This window comes from Stegostoma tigrinum, chromosome 6 (assembly GCF_030684315.1).
Source record: "Stegostoma tigrinum isolate sSteTig4 chromosome 6, sSteTig4.hap1, whole genome shotgun sequence".
In the NCBI taxonomy this organism is placed as follows: domain Eukaryota; kingdom Metazoa; phylum Chordata; class Chondrichthyes; order Orectolobiformes; family Stegostomatidae; genus Stegostoma; species Stegostoma tigrinum.
In genome coordinates this window covers 70585333-70608725 of record NC_081359.1, presented here as the reverse complement: position 1 = coordinate 70608725, position 23393 = coordinate 70585333, and the positions used below count along the sequence as shown (strand labels likewise).

The 23393-nt window shown below is 40.0% G+C and overlaps 1 protein-coding gene across 5 annotated transcripts in view; it reads right to left on the bottom strand.

Moving 5' to 3' along the window:
- The window catches only part of atm (ATM serine/threonine kinase), a 173081-nt gene that overhangs the window by 38752 nt on the left and 110936 nt on the right, over window positions 1-23393 (bottom strand). For 4 of the 5 annotated variants that reach the window (XM_059646635.1, XM_059646634.1, XM_059646637.1 and 1 more), the window contains exons 42-50: window positions 18517-18619; window positions 12269-12417; window positions 11470-11574; window positions 9552-9671; window positions 8959-9193; window positions 7006-7158; window positions 6255-6374; window positions 5611-5816; window positions 2922-3129 (exon numbers count right to left, since the gene is read on the bottom strand). In XM_059646635.1, coding sequence (XP_059502618.1) covers window positions 2922-3129; window positions 5611-5816; window positions 6255-6374; window positions 7006-7158; window positions 8959-9193; window positions 9552-9671; window positions 11470-11574; window positions 12269-12417; window positions 18517-18619 — 1399 coding nt within the window. Of the gene's footprint in view, window positions 1-2921; window positions 3130-5610; window positions 5817-6254; window positions 6375-7005; window positions 7159-8958; window positions 9194-9551; window positions 9672-11071; window positions 11192-11469; window positions 11575-12268; window positions 12418-18516; window positions 18620-23393 lie in introns of those variants that run through there. The other variant, XM_059646638.1, reaches the window with a different exon arrangement.

Genomic DNA, 23393 nt, shown 5'->3' with positions numbered 1-23393 from the left:
CAAGGATTGCCCCATTCATTATTAATCAAACCTCCATTACTGAATGGCCCTCCCTCCAGAGGTACATGGCAGGAACGCCTCAAATAATCACAGCCCATTCCCATGAACTGGTGTCTAAACAATTGTCTACCTGTAATCAGAAGTTAGGAGCTCTTTAGCAAGTAACTCACTTCCTGTTTCCTAAGTGCCTGTTTATAACCAACAAGGCACAAGTCGAGAGTATGACTGAATATGCTCCACTTTCCTGGATAAGCTGAGAACGGTGATGCCATTGAAGTCAAAGCAGCCTGCCTGATGGGGCCTACAGTAGCAGCAGTGTATATTATCTGGAAGATGCACTGTAGTAACTCATCAAAGTTCCTTAGCAACACCCTTCAAGCCTGCAACCTCTACCACCCACAGGGACAAAAGCAACAGATGCATGGGAATACTACAACCTGAAAGTCCCCCCCCAGTTATACACCATCCTGATTTGAAACACTGTGCCATTTCTTCACTGTTGCTGACTCTGACTTCTGGAACTCTCTTTCTCAGAGCACTGTGTGTCCCTCTAGAATTACACAGGCCAAGAAAGCAGTTTATCATCACCTTCACAACAGTAATTAGCATCGTCAATAAATGCCTCCCTTCCACAAATGAATAAACAAAGTCCCTGAATTACTTGCACTTGACCTGCAGAGTCATTGTGCCAATCCCTGATAACTGGATACTGGTAAGATCAACAGCCTGGGTTGTAAAAAAGACAAGCTTTGACAAACTGATGGTACTCCCTGACTGATTATTAATGATTTTCATTTTGCACCCACATTCAGTATAAGTCAGTGTTAATGTCAAAGACAGTGTTTGAATAAAGCAATGCAAATAGGACCTGATAGCTTCCAAGTCAGTGAGTGCTAAGAAAGTAAACTAAGAACCATAAGATATGTATGATCATTAAAAAAAAAAGGCCTGTGTATACTGGAAATAAGAAACAAAAACTGTAATTGCTGGAAACTCTCAGCAGGTCTGGCAGCATCTTTGGAGAGAAATCAGAGTTAATGTTTCGGGTCCAGTGATCCTCATTCAGAAAGTGTGACCACATCAGCATAAAATCATCCTGTATGAATGCACAAGATACAAGTCTATCCCTGTGCGCAAAGTGATCTGGCAGAAGCACGCAAATCACAGCGGTCCAAGAGTTCCAAAACAAATTGTTGAAGGTGTAGAGTAATAGTCTGAATTAGTCTGAGAGCAGTCATGATTATCTGGTGAAGCTGGTGGTTTCCTGATGCCAAATTTCATGGGCATAGGGTAGAGGACGGCCATGGAAAATGCAGGGATATCTAAAGAAGCAGTTGCATAGATCAGTGAACTGCAGCAGCCAGGTTCCCACTCTGAATTACCTGTTAGGAACTGGCACTATTTAGTTTCTTGGTGGAAAATATGAAAATTGGAAGGGGGCCACAAATAGGGCGATGGAACACAATGCATAAAAAATGAAATAGTCAGGATTCAAGGGCAAAATTATGAAGCTACTATTTAACCCTTGAGGATAAAATCAAGAAGATTTTCCTCAATGTCAAGAATCCGATTGTTTCAATTCTCACCGTTATTTGCTTTCCACCATTACCGTTGAGGAAAGGGAAAATTTAACCATGTAGCCTCATATTTAAAGTAGAAGTTGGGAGAGGTGCAGTGCTTAAAAATGTCTGCAAACAATGCAAGGTGGCCTAAGTGGAACTTGCTGGTAAATAATGAAATATAGAACAGAAAAGAATACATCTTGCCTATATATAAAAGACTTCTTAAAAAGTCTAAACATTTTGTATTTGTTAGCGAGTTTTGAGAAGATTTGTAACACAGGTTGAGGTTCTGGAAGTGAGTTTTCTCGCTGAGCTGGAAGGTTCGTTTTCAGACGTTTCGTCACCATTCTAGGTAACATTATCAGTGAGCCTCCAACGAAGCGCTGGTGTTATGTCCCGCTTTCTATTTATCTGTTTAGGTTTCCTTGGGTTGGTGCTGTCCTTTCCTGCGTTGGTGATGTCATTTCCTGTTCTTTTTCTCAAAGGATGGTAGATTGGCTCCAAATCAATGTGTTTGTTGATGGAGTTCCGGTTGGAATGCCATGCCTCTAGGAATTCTCGTGCGTGTCTCTGTTTGGCTTGTCCTAGGATGGATGTGTTGTCCCAATCAAAGTGGTGTCCTTCCTCATCTGTATGTAAGGATACCAGTGATAGTGGGTCATGTCGTTTTGTGGCTAGTTGATGTTCATGTATCCTGGTGGCTAGCTTCCTGCCAGTTTGTCCAATGTAGTGTTTGTCACAGTTCTTGCAAGGTATTTTGTAGATGACGTTGGTTTTATTTGTTGTCTGTACAGGGTCTTTTAAATTCATTGAACTTAAAAGACCCTATACAGACAACAAATAAAACCAACGTCATCTACAAAATACCTTGCAAGAACTGTGACAAACACTACATTGGACAAACTGGCAGGAAGCTAGCCACCAGGATACATGAACATCAACTAGCCACAAAACGACATGACCCACTATCACTGGTATCCTTACATACAGATGAGGAAGGACACCACTTTGATTGGGACAACACATCCATCCTAGGACAAGCCAAACAGAGACACGCACGAGAATTCCTAGAAGCATGGCATTCCAACCGGAACTCCATCAACAAACACATTGATTTGGAGCCAATCTACCATCCTCTGAGAAAAAGAACAGGAAATGACATCACCAATGCAGGAAATGACATCACCAACCCAAGGAAACCTAAACAGATAAATAGAAAGCGGGACATAACACCAGCGCTTCGTCGGAGGCACACTGATGATGTTACCTAGAATGGTGACGAAACGTCTGAAAACGAACCTTCCAGCTCAGCCAGCAAACTCACATCCATTTTGTATTTGTATTTTTCTCAGACATTACCTTCATCTTGTTGTTTATTTCTGGAACATTTGAATTTTCAAGCCACAAAGAGCACAGTCTAAAGATACGCATGTCATGCTCCTCTCCACTCTGCAAGCAATTGATGTAGTTCTCCACTGCTTTACACAGAAACTGCTTACGATCCTCTTGCAACGCACACATTGCTTTTTCATCTAATTCACATTCTCGCTGTACTTTCACCACATATCTAGTAAACAGAAAATATTTAGAAAGTGTCAAAAATCAATTGAGTAAAGTTGTTTTTGCCAAACTTTCAGACAGTTTTACTTTCTTCATTTTCTTTCATTTGAGCCTACTCAATCTCAAATATATTCAACGATCCAGACTTTAAAGCCCTCTCAGGTACAGAATTCCAGATTAATAATCATCTTAGAGAATAAAATTCTCCTCATATTTTAAATAAGAGACCCACAGAAACATGAATTGGAAGCATGAACAGGCCGCTGGTACCCTCCAGCCTGCTCCACCATTCAATAGGATCACGACTGATCTGATTATTCCACAATCCCACTTACTCCCAATAACCTTTTACTGACTTAATTAATAAGAAACTACTTACATCCATTTTTAAAAAAAAAACTCTACCCTCATTACCATTTGAGGAAGACAGAGTTTGAAACACACACACACCAACAAGGCACATTTCTTCTTATTTCTCTCTTAAACAAGCAAATTATTTTTAAACAGTGACCCCCAGTTTTGGATTCTCCCACAGAAGAAACATTCTTTCCACATCATACTGTTGAAATGTTTCAATCAATACACCTCGGTCTTCTAAACTCCAGCACACACAAGCCTAATATATCCGACCTTTCCTCATAAGGCAACTGACACATTCCAGGTAGTTGACTAGCAAACCTGCACTGAACTGCCTCCAGCGCATTTACGTCCTTCCTTAAATAAAGGAGACCAATACTATTCTTAGTGCTCCTGATGTAGTCTTACTAATACCCTATGTAACTTAAGCATATCCCCCCCAACTTTTGTGTTCCATTTCCCTTGTAATAAACAAAAACATTCCATGAGCTTTCCCAAGTTCTTGCTGTATTTCTATACAAACCTTTCGTGATTCCTGCATTAAGGTCACCCCAATCTCACTGCATCAGCTTACCATTTAGATAATATACTTTTTATTTAACCTGGCACCTCATTTTTAAGTATGCCTGTTAGTGTTCATGGCATGTCCTCTGGCACTCTTTATTGAACTATGTGCAGTCCTCCATTGCCTTCCTAAAAATTGCTGTATCTGCAGGCTACATTTTCATGATTCATGTACCAGGATGTTAGCATTCTGTATCCTCTCCACTTAAGCAATACTAACTTTCTATTCTTGCCACCAAAGTGGAGTTTCATATTTTCCGCATTCACTTAGCCTAACAAAACCCCTCTGCAGGCTCTATTTATCCTCCTCACAAAAAGCTTTCCTACCTATCTTTCTAGCATCTGCAAATTTGGCTAAAATATACTTAATCACCTCAGCCAAGCTGAGAATGAACCATTTATCCTGACTGTTTCCGGTTAGTTAGCCAGTGTTTCACCTTTGCAAATATATTACCCCAACATCAAGAGTTCTTATGTTGTAATATTTTACATGGCACCTTACTGAGCTGCCTTTTAAAAATCAAAATATACTACATCTACTGGTTTCCTTTTATCCATCATGTTTGTTACATCCTCAAAGGTCTCTGATAAAATTTGTCAAACATTTCATAAAACAGAGTTGACTTTACTTGATTATATTATGATTTTCAGATGTCTCATCAATGATAGATGCTAGAGTAACTGGCCTGTAGCTTCCAGCCCACTGTCTTCCTCTTTTCCTGTGGAGTTACACATTTGTAGTTTTCCAAACATGTGACCTTTTCTGAATCTAGGCAATTTTAGAAAAGTACAGCAATGCTTCCACTATGTCTGTTCCTTGCAAGTCTGGCAGCATCTGTCAAGAGAGAAATAAAGCTAATGCTTCGAGTCCAATTTGACTCTTCTTCTATTCTGAACAGGAATCGTACTGGGCTCAAAATGTTAACTTTGCTCTCTGCCTATAGATGCTGCCAGCTCTGCTGGGTTTCTCTGACATTTTTTAAAAATTACTTCAAATTTCCAGCATTGGCTGTATTGTTTTTATTTCTGTAGTCACTTGGTTTGGGACAGGCCATCAGGTCCTGGGGCTATCAGCATTTAATCCCATTAATTTTCCTAGTACTTTTCATTAGGATTGTGAATGTTTTAAGTTCCTCCCTCTCTTTTGCCTATTGATTTCTCCTATTGTTAAGATGGATAGAATATATTTGTTTAAAGTCTCTGCTATTTCCTTGTTTCATGAAGGTTGTGAAGCTGGAGGTGATTGTGGAAACAGAAGGGGGAAAGATATCGAGTAATTTGAAAAGAAGATGAGACTTTAAAATCAAGACGTTTTTGACAGGAAGGCAACATAAGTCACTGAGTACAGGGGTGATAGGGAAACAGGACTTAATGTAAGTTAAGATATTAGCAGCAGACTTTTCAAAGGCCTTAAGTTTCCAAAAGGTAGAATGTGGAAGACCAGCACAAATTCATGAAACAAGGTAGTTGTATTATAGTCCCATAAATATAAAAGAACTTTGGATAACTATGGAGGATTTTATGCTACACTGAATAGTCTTTTATGAGAAATAGTTTTCACATCCACCTGTTAGTTTGAAATTTGTGTTCTCTGATCAAATGGATTTCCTCTTTGGCATTCTTGAGAAGTGCACGTTTGTTTTCAAACTCAGATGATTTCATATAATTATCAATACTCTGGTATTGTGCATCTGAGAAACGTGCCAGTGATAAAAATGCTTCCATCTTCCCATTGTGATCTGTGTTCTCGTGTTGAATACTGAGAGTTACAGCCTGAAAAGACAAAAGAAAACAATTCAGCACTGTAATACCTGTTGCTTGCTGAAGATGTTCAAATAGTTAAGTAGACAATTCAGGTTTGTTCAGAGATAGAAGAGCCTTAGAGATAAGTAATAATGTTATTAAATATCAATTATGACAGTTTCTTAGCAAAAGTCCTTTTGGCAATTCATTTAGTGTCTATATTATGCAATGGAGAATAAATGCTGCATATTATAGGATGCCCCAGTACTATGTCAATTTGTAGAACTCAGACGTGACGCATGTATGTATTTTGAACACAAAAGCAACTGCATTCAAAACTCTTGCTAGATATTACAATTGTTAGCCACTATAAACGGCCCGTTATGGTTTCATTATTTTAGGGTAGAAGATTGTTACCCAAATGTGTCACCAATTATTATTGGTCATTGTTCACTTCCTCATGCTCACCTTTTCTAAATATTTTTGCATGATGGTGCCTGGACTTTCTGAACATGTTTCTGCCAACCAGTTGCCACAGAGTCTCAAGCACTCAACATACAGTGGCATTAATGACTCATTGCCATTTACCTAAGAAGACAGACATAAGAACAAGTTGAAAGATGCTAAAACATTAAAAGAGATAAACAAGTGGCCACTGAACTGAATAGGAAGGCAAATCTGATGGACATGTTTTATTATCTCAATTTTAACAATATTCTTGAAAGTCTTTCATTCCTAACATAAACATTATACACAAGTAATTTGAAAAATAATGCTTTGACATAAATGAATGATTAAATTTTTCTGAGTTCCTACTCAGTCCAGAGTGGCAGTGATACAGGTTCAATAACAGAATTGCATCCAGTTCTAAGCCAAAAATTTGCAGAGGGGAGTAAACTTCTCTGTTTTTGCTTGTAAAGCTGATTTTCATTTGCAATGCTGAAAGTCGGTGCCTATTTTAACTGTTGTGTTAGAATGCTTACTGAAATACAGCCTTCCCTGTACAATTAGTAAAATTGCCTTACAACTAACAACATCTGTAAGTACACACAGCCCTCTGTGAACATTAATTAACTGCATCACCAATGTTTTGCGCTTGTGTTGCAGTCACTGCAACCTATTAAATCTACACTACCCTTCCCTCTTATTTATACTAATTGTGAAACAAAGCTTTTGAGTCACATTTTATGCTTCGATAGCTTGAGGTCAGGGAACATACCTCCAATTTGTCAATCATTTGCTTAAGAACATCAAGAGAAAGACTCTGTTCCTGTTTAGCCCAGAAGACCTGAGCTTCTTCCAATTGCCAGGTGGAAATGCCAAACCCAAATGGATTGTGTTGCTTGATCTGGAAGATGGCTTTCTCTGCCAGCTGTAACCAAATGATACATATATGCTTTACATATACATACATGTGCACGGAAAATACACAGTGTAACTGCAGTGAGAGAAAATCTTGGAGTACAAGCAAGGGAAACATCAGTTGTTTTACCATGTTATAGTCCAATAAAACAATAATATATATGTATACAGTATTTTTAACATAATTAAACTTCCCAAGATGCTTTACAGGAGCATAACAAAACAAAATATGACACCCAAGGCACATAAGGAGAAATTAGTTCAAATGACCAAACATTTGGTCAAAGAGGTAGGTATTAAGATAGGTTTTAAAGAAGGCAAACGAGATAGAAAGTGGAGAAATGTAGGTGTCACTTCCAGAGGTGGGGGCCTAGACAACCGCAGATGCAACCAGCAATAGAGTAATTATGATTAGAAATGAACAAGAGGTGAGTACTGGATGTGCACAGATATCTCAAAGAGTTGGCAGATTGGAGGAGATAGAGAGGGATGATGGCCATGGGCCAGTTTGAAAGCGATGAGGAGAAATTTATTGGCTGACAGCCATTGTAAGTCAGTAACAAAAGGGATGATAGGAGAGCTGGACTTGCTGTGAGTAAGGACAGAGACAGAGTTTTGGCCTTAAGTTTATGTAGGGTTCAACTAGGAGTGCAATGGAAAGGCTGCACATATAAAAATTAATAAGGAATAGGAATAGGTCGAAGAGGTCCTCAAGTCGGCTCCACCATTTGGTAAAATCATGGGCTTATCTGATTGCGACATCAACTTCAATTTCCCCCTATTCAGAACATTCTTCAACCTTTGACTAGCTTTTTCAGTACAGCTACAATGTTGGCATCTATGAGTCAATTTGATAAATTACATAAGTTTCCTCTGTATATAAAAAGCAAGACAAATTCAACACAGCCTACTCTCAATCATGAGCAAAGTGTCAACCACAGTGTTGTCAAGCAGCACCTGTTTAGCAATAACCTGCTCACCAATGCTCGATTTACGTTTCACAGCTCATTACAACCTTGGTTTAACATGGACAAAAGTGATGAGTTTTAGAGCTGAAGTGAGAGTGACTGCCCTTGACATCAAGGCAGCATTTTATCCTTAGACAGTGTCTTCCAAAGCCATGAATATGTCCATCTAAAAGCAAAAGGGAAACAAATACAAGGGAACACAACCTGCAAATTCCCTTTCAAGTCACTCACCATCCTAATTTTGAAATACATCGCTACTTCTTCAGTTGTTACCGAATCAAAATCATGGAGCTCCAACGCCACCACCACCACACCACCAGCCTCCCCACCACCAATGGCATTGCGGGTTTACCTATACCAAATCAAGTGCTGTGGTTCAATGCAATCTTTTCCTGCCCCATCCTGACTCTGCTTTATCTCACTTCCCCTTGCACTTTGGAACTCTGGTTCTGCGCTCTCTTATACATTTGAACTCTGGTCCTGCTTTCCCTCTCTCTCTCTCTCTCTCTGCTGCTTCTGAATGCTGATGATGCTTCCTGTTTCTGCTGGTTTTGCATTATAGAGGTTACAAAAGCAAAAGATAAAGACTTTAACAGCAGGTGAGCAAAGTCAAGAAATGTTACAAAGATGGGAGTAGTTGGTCTTGGAGATAGCACAAGTATGAGGTCAGTGATAAATGCAATGACAGGAATACAGTGATAAAGTACAAATTCCTGCAGACAAAACCTTGTAATTTTAAAATATAGATAATGTATTCATGCCCAAACAGCTTAATATTTTTTGTGTACTACAGAAATACTACTTCATTTTCAGAATAAACAATTTTTATAAAGGTGCTGAACCTGGGAATTTCTTGCTGCTCGTGCTAATTTTGCCATCTGAAGTAAATGCTCAGTCAGAGCACCCTTAATGAAATCCTTTTTTTGAGCATCCATTTCCTTTTTGATAAGCATCTCCTGAATAACTGTCCGCATGGCTAAGATAGGCTCCTGGAAGGTAAAGTCACTGTCTTTGAGAAGCTGAAGTTGTTGCTCCCATTTTCTGTGCACCTCATTCAATGAATTATCTGTTGCAGATCTGAAAATAAGCATAATATTATTTGCAAAATTGAAATTAAGTTTTGAGTACAATTCTCCTTCCTTCAGATTGCAGTATTTTGCTCCCCTTTCTTACATTTTTCCTCTCCTCCTTGCTATCTGTTGTTCAGCATGCACTGTGCAATCTCACGACCATACCTAAGCAGCCTAAACTGGTTAATGGTGAGATATTTAACTTTAGGAGGTTAAGGTTATGGGTGTCTTCAACTGACACCCATCCTTATACATTTCCAGTACTTTAAGCAAAGGTATTTCAGAAATGTGTTGGTATACCCTAGAAACAAAGAACAAATATAGTTCAGTTCACTATAAATGCTAATAAAACTTCAACTGGTTACCTGAACAACAGTTGCCCAATGGTTTCCAGTTCTCCAAGAATCTGCAATCTACACAGAGTAGGATACAGAGAATGAACTGACTCCAGGCTTCCTTTGCATAATTCTTCAACTTCTTTCACCCTATTGGCATAATAAATTGTAAATCACTGTCATTCTGATGTCCATGATGAATGCAAATGGAATAAATTATAATGTAAAAACAACATACTTCTGATGATGGAAATTTCAGTACTGCTGATAAAAGATGGGCACATTTTATTGTAGCTTTTCATCTTCTGCCCATCAGAAGTGCTCAGATATTGAAGTAGTCCATGTTCAAATGCAACAAGATCTGGACAAATTTAGGCTTGGGCTGATAAGTGGCAAGTAACATTCACAGGACACAAATGCCAGGCAATGACCATCAACAACAAGAGAATATCTAACCATTATTAACATCAAAATCCTGGAATTCTCTCCCGAGGCATTTTGGTCTACTTATACCAAATGGACTACAGTGGTTCAATGCAGGGCTCTCTATCCCCACTGAACAGCAACTGGACAGTAACTCACCTTCTGATTCCCCAAAGCCTGTCCACCCGCTACAGGGCACAAATCTTGAGCGAAATGGAATACTTCCCACTCGCCAACACTCACAAAGCTTGAAACTATCTAGGACAAAGCAGCCACTTGATTGTTACTACATCGACAAACATCTGTTTCCTCCATGCCTTATGCTCAGTAGCAGCATGTGTATTATCTACAAGATGCACTGCAAAAATTCTCAGACAGCACCTTCAAAACCCATGGCCATTTCTATCTAGGAGTGGAAGGGCTGCAGATGCATGGGAACACCACCTGCAAGTTCTCCACCAAGCCACTCACCATTCTGACTTGGAAGTATATTACCATTCCTTCACTGTTACTGGATCAAAATCCTGGGTTCCCTCCCTAATGGCATTGTGGGTCAACCTACAGCAGAGGGACTGCAGCAGTTCAAGAAGGCAGCCCACCTTCTCCAGGGAAACGAGAGAGAAGCAACCAATGCCCAGCCAGCAATGTCCACATTTCACGAGCGAATAGAAAAAAGGAACAATTCACAATAAGTACTAATGCAACTGGAAAACAATATTGTTAGCGTATGAGAAGAGAGGCTATACCCAACCTGACAATGCGGACAAAATTCAAAACCAATTTAGGGCTATCAGACTAACAATCTGCTTGCAATGCTGTGCACTTGTGTGTCCTGCAAGCCACATACATTAATAAATGGGGTTTGTAGGCAGAAAGAAGATGGGAATACATTGCACTTGTTTCAACTCAACAAAAGAGACTACAGGCAATTTCTGGTTCATTTCTCAGAGAAATGCCTTGGCCAATCACAGCCAACTTGCCTGGTTTAAAATTTAAACGAAGTTTGGCAGTTAACTGTCAATCATAATCTAATGTCATGATGCATTCAACAGAGCAATGCTATGACCAATCAGAGCCCACTTGCCAAACATCAGCACTCTCCTCTCAAAGTATAAATGTTATTTATCCTTTACGTTGGGTATTTCTTGAAAATCGTCTGAAGAGTGCAAGATGAAATGCTGAAACAAACTGTGCATTTTCTTAGCAATGTTGATGTTCTGTCCTACCAATGACTAGATGTTGAAAACCTGAAATAGGAAACGAAAATGCTGGAAAGAGCAGTTCAGGTATCCTTCATTGGTAAAAATGAATAAATACAAGTCTAAGAGTTTAAAAGATTTGCCTGAACCACATTTAACGTGAGGAAGGTAATTACATTGAAGCAAATTATGAAGTAAAATTTGCAGTAAATTTTAGATGACTAAAGACTAGCATGACAGGTTCAATCGTAACAAAAAGTAAAACTTCCTCTGAGTTTGCCAAAGATGGATTACATCAAAGAATGATCAATGGTGACTGCAAATACCTGGCAAACTTTAAAATCTCATGGAAGGCAGAAAATTCTTCATCTTTGAGAGATTGCAATGCATTGTACACAGATTCATGATATCCAGGTCCTGAAGACTCATTTCTGGGATTGAACAAGGTAGTATAATTAGCCAAATAATTTAAAACAAAAGAAAATTAATAGCCAAATATCTGTACAACTCCATAGCTGCAAAGTGCAAGTATAATTCAAGAGGAGTACATGGAACCAATGGAAACGGATTTGCTTCTTAATGTGTTTTAAAATGTCAAAGCATGAAAATTACCTTACCAAGAATGAAGTATGTTAAGAGATTAAAATGCTATTCAGGTGATAATAAACAGACATGTTTAAGTACCTTGTGACATTTTGTTTCATCAAGGACACAATATAATTAAATTTTAGAGAAATCACTGACAGGTATCTATATCAAAAGTGGGTCCAGAGGTTACTAAAATATTTCTGAAATGACTGTAGGGTGGAATAAAAGAATGTTTACAGCGCAGATGGAGGTTTTTCATTTCGGTGAGCTTGAGCCAGATCACTGCAATGTCCAACCACTTCAGCGCCCTGTAATCATGCAAATTAATTCTCCTTTTAGGTGCTTAACCAATTCCTCTTGAAAGCACTGACTGAATTTGCCTTCACTACTCTTTCAGGCATTGCAGTTCAGATCTAAGTTTCAGGCTCAAGAAGTTGTTTTAATACAATAACAATGAATAAATCCAAAATACTAAGAACTTTACAGAACAAGTTTAGTGCAATTCACTTTATTTGAAGCCGGAAACTGTGCACTTACCTGCATGGGGGGACGTGATCCCACTGCATGTTTCTCCAGGCTGCCTGGAAACAGATTTCCTGCAATTCCTCACACCATTCTGCATTTTCAGCTTCAAGTCCCTTCAGATATGTAGTGAGAACATGGCACAATCCAAAGTTCTGTAAAGCCTACATTAGCAAACACGAATCAACTATACATTTCATCATCTATTTGTGAGCATGTTAAAGGCAAATTGATAAACAAAGAACTACAGACATGATTTTCAAAGCAACCATCATTCGTCCATTCCATCCCTTAAGGTTTCAGTAATCAAAAGAATACTGGAAATGCATAACAGATCAACAGCTGTAAAAAGATTGAGGCCATGGTATCACACACATGCTCCTTTCTTCAGAACCAAAAACTAATATTTGGTTTTTATGGGATGTTCAGAAGCAACAAGTGGGTAAGTATTAACAAATAAATCAATTACAGATTTTGAGTCAGTAGGCCGGAAAATTGTTTTACTACCAGAGATAACAAAGTGTGGAGCTGGATGAATACAGCAGGCCAAGCAGCATCTTAGGAGCACAAAAGCTGACGTTTCGGGCCTACACCCTTCATCAGAGAGGGGGATGGGGAGAGGATTCTGAAATAAATAGGGAGAGAGCGGGAGGCGGACCGAAGATGAATACAGGAGAAGATAGGTGGAGAGCATAGATGGGGAGGTAGGGAGGGGATAGGTCAGTCCTGGGAGGACGGACAGGTCAAGGGGGCGGGATGAGGTTAGTAGGTATGAAATAGAGGTGCGGTTTGAGGTGGGAGGAGGGGATAGGTGAGAGGAAGAACAGGTTAGGGAGGCGGGGTCGAGCTGGGCTGGTTTTGGGATGCAGTGGGGGGAGGGGAGATTTTGAAGCTTGTGAAATCCACATTGATACCATTGGGCTGGAGGGTTCCCAGGCGGAATATGAGGTGCTGTTCCTGCAACCTACGGTTGGCATTTTAACTCTTCTTCCCATTCCTTAGACGACATGACCATCCTGGGCCTCCTGCAGAGCCATAATGATGCCACCCGTAGGTTGATGGAACAGCAACTCATATTCCGCTTGGGAAACCCGTAGCCCAATGGTATCAATGTGGATTTCACAAGCTTCAAAATCACGCTTCCCCCACTGCATCCCAAAATCAGCCCAGCTCATCCCCGCCTCCCTAACCTGTTCTTCCTCTCACCTATCCCCTCCTGCCACCTCAAGTCGCACATCCATTTCCTACCTACCAACCTCAACCCGCCCCCTTGACCTGTCCGTCCTCCCCGGACTGACCTATCCCCTCCCTACCTTCCCACCTATACTCTCCTCTCCACCTATCTTCTTTTCTCTCCATCTTCGGTCCGCCTCCCCCTCTCTCCCTATTTATTCCAGCTCCCTCTCCCCATCCCCCTTTTCTGATGAAGGGTCTAGGCCCAAAACGTCAGCTTTTGTGCTCCTAAGATGCTGCTTGGCCTGCTGTGTTCATCCAGCTCCACACTTTGTTATCTTGGATTCTCCAGCATCTGCAGTTCCCATTATCTCTGTTTTATTAAGCGGTGCTATTTGCAACTGCTATAAAGATTTAGCACTGAAGTTAAGAAGGCACAATAAGATTGATCAAAAGTGAAGAAAAAAATTGGAAAAATGATGAAGTTAGATGCACTTTTAAAAAATAAAGATAAAATTTGTAGGTGATGTTGTTAAGGCTTAGTTGCCCTGAAAAAGTGGTGAGCTTTCACGACCTACTGGTACTATCTTTGCAAAAAGAAATATATGTCACTTGAGGACGTTTTATATGAGAACGGTGGGTGATTTGTGATGACCATGGAGATGGTGCTGTTCTTATGATATGTGCACTCTTGGGCTTCTTGGTAAACACTCCAGAAAAGAAATTGTCCTTTGTTTGGTGATTTGGTATTTAATGCAACCAAACTAAATTGGTGGTCAGGTGCATTTTGAGTCAAAGATGCCCTTCAAACAACTGCTTTATACTTGACAATGCTGACTTTTTCCAAGTGTTATTACTGTTATATCCATCCAGGCAAATGGCCAATATTCCTTTATCTTAGTTTGTAGATAATTTTCATGATTTTGATTCTTACAGTTTCTGGCCTGCTGTTTTAGTTTATATGGCAGGTCCAGTTGAGTTTCAGATGATGCTGAAAATGTTAATGATGAGGCAACATCGTAATGATGGCACCACAGAGGGTAGAATAGCTGTCTCTTTTCATGTCGGAGATTTTCAATGCCTGTCACTAACATAATCTGACATTTGATAGCCCAAGCCTAAATGTTTCCCAGGTCCATCTGTAGGCCAGAATTAGCTGTTTCATCAATGGGGAAATTGTACATGGAGCTAAGCACTGTGGAATCATGAATTAACAGCTTCATTTCCGATCTTGTGACAGATTATGTAAAAATAAGGTACTGTCCCCAAGGAAAAGGAAAATTCTGTATATGCTGGAAATCTGAAAACATTAAACAGAAAATGCTGGAAATGCTCAGTAAGACAGGCAATATCTGTGGAGAGAAAGTGAATTAACATTTGAAGACCTTGCAGCTTGTCCCAGTGCTGCCTGACACGGTAAGTATTTCCAGATTTTCTGTTCTTCTTGCCTTGAGGAGGTCTTGCAGCAATGTTCTAACCTTTGAATGATGCCTGTCTGATGAGAAGATTATTTTTGCATGTTTTAGGTATGGCTCCAGTAACTGGGGGATTCCTTCATTGATACCAATCTTATTGGGACTCCTTTTGTACCATGGTCAGTTGAATGATGCCTTCATATTCAGCAATTACTCGCATCTTGCATGGAAATTGGTTCTTCATATCTTAGATTATTTATCACGCTCATGATAAGAAATGCCCAATTTCTCCTTCACATACTCTGCCTTTGCTTCTTTTAATTCTTTCTCTAAGTATCCAACTTAAAAAGTTTTGATTTGTCAGTTGAGACGTGATGAACTCAGTGTTTCCTTGGTCTTATTTGACTTGAAAGATAAAAGCTATCTTAGCAGCTGAATTATCTGAAATTTGCATTGATGATTCCCAGGGTCACGGTGCCTCTTTAGCTTACCTGTCTTGTCCGTACGATGATGTTGGAATGTTATCTAATGGATACAATGGACTGTATTGGGGTAATCATTTATAATGGTGCATTAGCTTTCCAAACTTGGGTGTCAATCCTAAGGTGTTAGTGAGGAGAACGTTCTAAGAATAAATGAGCTGAGACTGTATAAGTTTTCACCATATATGAGACCTTGCACAGTTTTCTTTCATTCCTTGCCAAGATATTAACTAGAAGAACAGGTAGGATATTCAATGGTAGAATTTTAAGATTGAATCATCTGAACAAGATAAAACTGTTACTGGGGAGGTACCAGTGTTATATTAAATTTACAGCAAATTTGAATTTGGTAAAACTACTTAATATTACTGCAAATAACAATCAGTGATATTCCTACATTTGAACCCTACTTAGCTGAAATAAATGCAGTAAAGATGACAAGGTTAGTGACATATTGCAGCTGCAGGACACTAGTGTGATCCACTGTGATCTCATCTACAGTAAATGTCTGTTACTCAGGGAACTTCAGTTCCAAGTAGATGAGCTGGAGTTTGAGCTCTGACATTGCAATGCATCACGGAGGGGGCATGTTACCTGGACAGCTTGCTCCAGCAGATTGTTTTACCCTAGATACTTCTGATTTGGTTCTTAATCAGCAACCTAATGGTGTGAATTTAAGCAAGGCAAATCTGGGAGCCAAAAGCAGAAGATGCTGTAGTCCTTGTATTTGTCCAACAGGTTTGAGGGTTCTTACAGCTTGTGTGGGTGACATTAGAGACTGAAAGGTAGATGAGCAAAGTGACCACAGTGCAGTGAGTTATTTACGTGGGCATTGTAAAAATTAATGTAGTTGTAGTAGGAGACACAATAGTTGGGGGCAAAGATAATGTTCTCTGCAACTAAGCATGTGAGGTATACCGGATATGTTGTTTGTCCAATACCAGTGCTCATAACAACATCTTAGGATGATGGAGAGTAAAGATCCAATTTTCACAGTTCACATGGATACCAACAACAAAGGAAGGACCAAGAAAGTGTCAAGGGAGTAAAGTTACAAGGTAGAACCACAAAAGTAACAAACTCTGGATTATTACTTGAATTATAAGCAAATTGACTTTGGGTAAATAAGATAATGAATGACTCAAAGACTGCTGTGGGAGAATTAGGTTTGGATTCATGGGGCTCTGGTATCAGTATTGGTGGAAGCTGAGGAAGATGAAGCTGTGTTGTTGAGATGGTCATTACATTACCTGAGCAACACTTGGACAAGCGTCCTGATGAACTGTATAACTAGGGTTTTGGAAAAGGCTTTAACTTAAAATATGTGGGTGGAAGAGTTCACATGAAGTGAAATTTAGAATATTCAAAATTTTTACCATGTAGGGTAGTGATAGCCAGGCAATGGTAGCCAGCATATGATAGGGAAGAATTGGGTGTGCAAACATAAGACGGCATCAGCAAGTATGGTCAGAACAGGGAACATGCTTTTTAAACTAACAAAGGGGAAGGAGAGCTCAGGTGGATAGAGATTTAGAAATACAAGAAAAAGAAACTGAGATAACAGAAAATCATATCAATGTGGGTAAAGACAAGCCAAGGAAGCAACAGAGAGTTTAACAACAATAGTGCAGCAGAAAGTAAAGTCCATGCAGGGATTAATACCAAAAGTTGACGACACTTAGTATGAATGTGTGGGACATCTGCAATAATTTGAATGAATTCGTGGCCTACAGATAAACGATTTAGACCTAATTACCATTACTAGGATATGGTTACAAGGTAATCTACGTTGAGAAATAAATATTCCAGAGTGTACGGTGTTTCAAAAAGACAGACAAAATTGAAAAGGAGGAAGGAGAACATTGATAATAAAATGACGAAACAAGTACATTAGTACAAAGGATTTAGGCAGTGAAAATGGAGGAGTAGAATTAGTGCATTTGGAGATTAATGATAGCAAGGATGAGAAAACACTGGCAGGAGTAATCTACTCTGTACAGGCAGACCAATCAAGTTGACAAAGACGGTTTGGGAGATGAGTTCATAGAAAGCATTCTGAAGCAATACATGATGAACCTAACTAGGGACAAATTTAGTTTAGCACTGTACAACTAGGCAATCAATTAATGTTTAACAGCAAAAACAAATCTTGAGGAACACTAGTCATAATACAACTGAAGTCAACACTAAAGTTTGAAAAGAATATATTAAAATGACAAAAATGAATCTTAAAATCTAAATAAAGTCCGTTATATTGATGTAGGAGGACAGTTGGCTATAGCTTATCGAGAAAATTGATTTAAAGGAATTGTAATAAATAATAAATCAATTCAAAATATTTAACAAATATACATACTTCAAAAACAAACTCAGTGAGAAACATATCTGTGGTTTATAAAGAAATTAAGAATAATATTAGATGAAAAGAGGAGTCTCATAATGTTGCAAAAAGAAGTTATAAATCTGGAAGCTGACCTACACAGGCTGGAAAGTGGATAGACTAATTTTAATAAAGACAACATACCATACAGGCAGACAATCATAATCCTAAATATAGGCTGACTGGTCACAGAATGGTCTCTAACAGTTTTTTTTTGCAGATTTACTGACTCAAACAGCTGCATAGCTGCCAAATGTTGAGAAGTACATCATGCAATTTAGTATAATTCCTTCAATAGAAGTTGTTGTTGATGGTTAGACCAGTATTTATTGCCCATCCCTACTTGGCTTTGAGAAAGTGGTGGTGAGCCCATTTTTAAATTGACATGTAGTTTAGACATATCCACCGATCATTGTGAACAGCGTGCCCAGATTCTGATCCAAACATGTCATAGATATGGAAGGTGCTGTCAAAGGAGCCTTTGTGAGTTACTGTAGTGCATCTTGTAGATGGTACACACAGCTGCCACATTGGGGGCAGGAGGGATTGTTGAAGGTGATGGATAGGATGCCAATCAAGTAGGCTGCTTTGTCTTGGATGGTGTTAAGCTCCCTGAGAGATGTCAGACCAGACTCATCCAAGTAAGTGGAGTATATTCCATTACAATTATTGTTGTTACAGTTATAATGCTGTACATAATAATACTAATTTCAGGACTAAGACCACAATATCATCTAGCCATAATCAAATGGTGGAGCAGACTTGATGGGCGGAATGGCGTAATTCTGCTCCTATATCTTATGGTCTCATTACCTGAACAATACCAGCTTGACGTGTAGAGACAGGGAGATTCATTTCAATATCATATGTTACAAGAGCTTTGTCCCATAGCACTTCATGTTCATATGTTCGAATTCTGTGTAAAGTTGAAAATCAAATATTAGCTAAGCAAATTGAATCAAACAGATTATGGCAGCCTTCTACTAAAATTAAATATTATAGTTAGTTTCTTGACAAATTATTCGATTTCTGTATTTAATTTTTGAAAAAAATCTGTGCTCATGATTTACATCCTTCCATCTGCATGAGATGCTAGGAATGTAACCTCAGAACTTGGGTGAATCAGATGCTATCATCTGTTGCACTTCTTTTAATGGTTGAACAAAATGATTCCGGAAAGGCAAACTGTCACTAGTGTCACAAACGAAGCTTTCTGGATGTGCAGGATGATCTCGCTGAAGCCATGTTTGGAGGGTTAGCTTCTGTGTTGGAGCTTCTGAAAGCAGATGACATTGTGGTGGTAAATTTCTGCCCAGAGCTGGTGTCACCATTTGCCAGCTAGAATTTCCTCACTTAAATGATGTTAAGAGCTTTCATTCTTTTCCTGACAGTATTCCTGAATGGGATCTCTGACGCCTATGAGTCTAATAGCAAGGGCTACTTCCCTGTCTCACGTATTTTTGACAACTCAATCATCTTTGAGCCTGGACACATGCCTATGCTTCATACTATGCTTAGCACGTTTGGTCTGAAAAGAACTGATTCAGTGATTTTCTCTTTCAATGTCATCCCAAGAGTAGGTTGTAAACACCAGAAATGGAAGTTATTGAAACTTTCTTCTTGCTTGCCTTTTGGTAAGATGCTGAGGTTGGAGATGTTATCAATAAAAAGCTTGACTCTGCAGGACATTTTACTGTTTTCTGTGCCCAGTTGTTGTCAGTATAAATTGGAAGCTGCCTTGCCAATGCAAGTGATGAGTTCTTCATCGAGAGAAGGTTGTTTGAAACTGTACATTCGAGGTACTGACATTTCCTATTCATTCACAGGATGTGGGCATCACTGGGACCAACATTTATTTCTGATCCTTAATTGCCCAGAGGACATTTAAGAGTCAATGGCATTACTGTGAGTCTGGAGTCATACGTAGGCCAGACGAGGTAAGGATGACAGATTTCCTTCCCTTAAGGACACTGTTGAGCCAGACAGATTTTTCTGACAATTGACAATAGTTTCATGGTCACCACCATATTCTTAATTCCAGATGCTTATTTATTGAATTCAAATTCCACTGTCTGCCTTAGTGGGATTCTAACCCAGGTCCCCAAAATGATAGCGGAGTCTCAGGACTAACAGCGATAATGCACTAAACCATCGCCTCCCAATTAGCATTTGCTAAGTTACTTCTAGTGGCATGCTGTTGAGTCTGATCACAATGCCTTTTCTCCATAACTATAATTTTCTTGATACTAATGGCGACGGAGAATATGCTAGGAATGAGACAGATAATCCAAGACCTTTTTGTAGCTACTTGTCTGTCTGGGCATCCATTACTATTGGTTATCCCTCACAGGTCAGGACGATTATTTTCACCAAGCCCAACTCTGGCTGATAACGTCGATTCAGGATCTATAAACTTTACACCACATAGGAAATTAGCTGGTTGTCTGGTCATGTATTATTAGTTTGAGTCATGGCTTGCTCTTTTTGTAGATCTCTATATGCTTCCTCTTTTTGTTGGACTTGGGTTTCAAAATGCTGGGATAGTTCCCACAGTCTGTTGTCTCCATCTGCCTAAGTCCAGGATACTGGTCCCCAAAGAGTTGATGCCAGTATTGCATTTTTCAGGTTGACTTTTAGCACATCTTCTGTGTTCCCCTGGTGCATCTATCCAAACTGAACTGGGAGAAGAAAATCTGTTCAGGAAGCCTTGTATCTGGTATATTAACCATGTGACAAATGATCACAATCTCATTGTTTGCGGTGCCTCCTTATTATGAAAGGACACTAGTACAGGCGCATGTGTTCTCCTAATTGCTAAAAAGCATTGCTCACATACCATGAAGTAAGTGAGGGATGGTAATGAATTTTGGAGGATATGCATACTTCAGAAGAATCTTAGAGTACCTCATGATTTATGAAGTCAAAAGTCATTACCAAGTCAGAAAATACTACGTAGACAGATTGATGTTGTTTGCAAAACTTTTCATGTGGTTAGAAGCTGTGAAAACCATATTGGCTGTGTCTACAGTGAGATTCTGGGTAGTGTAGCATCGTCAGTTTACAGAAGTTTCTAACCAGATCATACTGCACTTTTGTCTTAGCTTTAGGTCTGTATAGGTGAAGGCCTCGAATCATGTGTGGAAATATACTGCTTGCATGCCAAAACGGAAGGCGTGGGTCAGGAGAGCAAAGAAAAAGAGACAAAACAGAGTAGACACTGAGACACAGTCCAGTTTCATATCATTCTTGATGTCAAAACTGTCACAGGCGGAGATACTGAAATGAATAATGCCTCGTGGCTTATCACAGATTACCAGTGGAGAGTGCAAGACTTGAGGAGATAAAAAAAATATTTCTGTCATGACCAGAGGACTCCCATTCCAGTTATGGAGTCAAACACTTTTGAGAAATTCAAAAAAGCAAGGTGGAGTGAATGTTAGCTGTTCTCCGTATTTCTCCTGCAGCTAACATAGAGAGATGATCATGTCTGCTGTGAACTGCCTGCTCTGAAGCCACATTGGGGTCCTTTATTCATTCACAGGATGAGGGTGTCAGTGACTAGGCAGCATATATTGCCCAGAGGGCAGTTCAGCATCAAACACATTGCTGTGGGTCTGGAGTCAATTGTAGGCCACACCAGGTAAGGATGGCAGTTTCCTACCTTAACGAACATTTGTGAACCAGATGGGTCATACAGGCTAAATTGCCTTTGATTAAAATTAAATACTATAACCTGTTATTTAATTTAATTATTTAATAATATTTAGTTTCTGCATCTAGTTTACCAAAAATAACTTGTGTGTGCATGATCACTCATCTGCTCATTTGGGCTTTGAAGGCATCCATCTGTCTGACAGATAATGCATTACGCCCAGGGTGTGTGTCACTTCTAGAGTGATGATCATCTGCTGAGGCTGCAGAGCCTCACGAATATTAATCCCTCCGGCTTCAGTCAGCTACAAGGACTCTCTTTGCATCGACTTCGATGTTGGATAATTTGAGGGTTTGCTTGCAGACTTCCATGTATCATAGAAATGCTGGTTCCTTCAAAACATGTTGGTTTTGTGCCAATAATAAGCTCACCATAGAACATGTCTTTAGGAGTGTGGATATTATCTATTCAGCTCACATTACCCACTTTGATTCTAGAAACAGGTCTGATGTTTTCTCCATGCATCCAGTGATCTACATTCACCATCCTGCTCACTGCCCATGTGGCTAATACTCATTTGTTTTGTAACGACCATGTGTTTTTACTTTTACATCTTTGGAAACTGAGGATTTCAATTGAAAGAACTGATAAAAGTAAACAGGGATTTATCAGGATGGCTGCATAATTTCACAGTAAAGAATTTGCTACTTATTGTGAATTCTGTATCTGCACTCCATAACGTGATGATCAGGAGCCAAGCAGTTGTTTACAAGTGAAGCCAATCGGTTCTCAGTTAACTGATCAGTTTGAAACTGAAAGTAAGTTACAGAAACTAACTGCGAGACAGAGTTGGGTGGGGGAGGGGGAAGAGAGAGAGAGAGACAGACAGAGAGAGAGACAGAGAGAGAGGCACAAAAATATGTGCAAGATAATAAAATGTGAGGCTGGATGAACACAGCAGGCCAAGCAGCATCTCAGGAGCACAAAAGCTGACGTTTCGGGCCTAGACCCTTCATCAGAGAGGGGGATGGGGTGAGGGTTCTGGAATAAATAGGGAGAGAGGGGGAGGTGGACTGAAGATGGAGAAAAGAAGATAGGTGAAGAGAGTATAGGTGGGGAGGTAGGGAGGGGATAGGTCAGTCCAGGGAAGACGGACAGGTCAAGGAGGTGGGATGAGGTTAGTAGGTAGATGGGGGTGCGGCTTGGGGTGGGAGGAAGGGATGGGTGAGAGGAAGAACAGGTTAGGGAGGCAGAGACAGGTTGGACTGGTTTTGGGATGCAGTGGGTGGAGGGGAAGAGCTGGGCTGGTTGTGTGGTGCAGTGGGGGGAGGGGACGAACTGGGCTGGTTTAGGGATGCAGTTGGGGAAGGGGAGATTTTGAAACTGGTGAAGTCCACATTGATACCATTAGGCTGCATGGTTCCCAGGCGGAATATGAGTTGCTGTTCCTGCAACCTACGGGTGGCATCATTGTGGCACTGCAGGAGGCCCATGATGGACATGTCATCTAAAAAATAGGAGGGGGAGTGGAAATGGTTTGCGACTGGGAGAACCATCTTCGGTCCACCTCCCCCTCTCTCCCTATTTATTCCAGTTCCCTCTCCCCATCCCCCTCTCTGATGAAGGGTCTAGGTCTGAAACGTCAACTTTTGTGCTCCTGAGATGCTGCTTGGCCTGCTGTGTTCATCCAGCCTCACATTTTATTATCTTGGATTCTCCAGCATCTGCAGTTCCCATTATCACAGCAAATACCACTGTGCTGGCTTTTCATATATACCGACCTCTGCCAATAATCCACGTTCTCTATTTGTTTGTCTGTGTGTGTTTGCATAAGGGGGAGTTCATAAAGAGATAAGGGTTTTAGTATTTATATGGCAATAGTTTATATTTGTTTACCTCAAAGGTCAAAGAGTTGGGAATGGAGCCATAAAGGTGAATGTAGGTGGGGATTTCGGGAGGGGATAGATCAGTCCAGGCAGGACGGATAGGTCAAGGGGGCTGGATGAGGCTAGTAGGCAGGACTTGGGGGTGGGTTTGA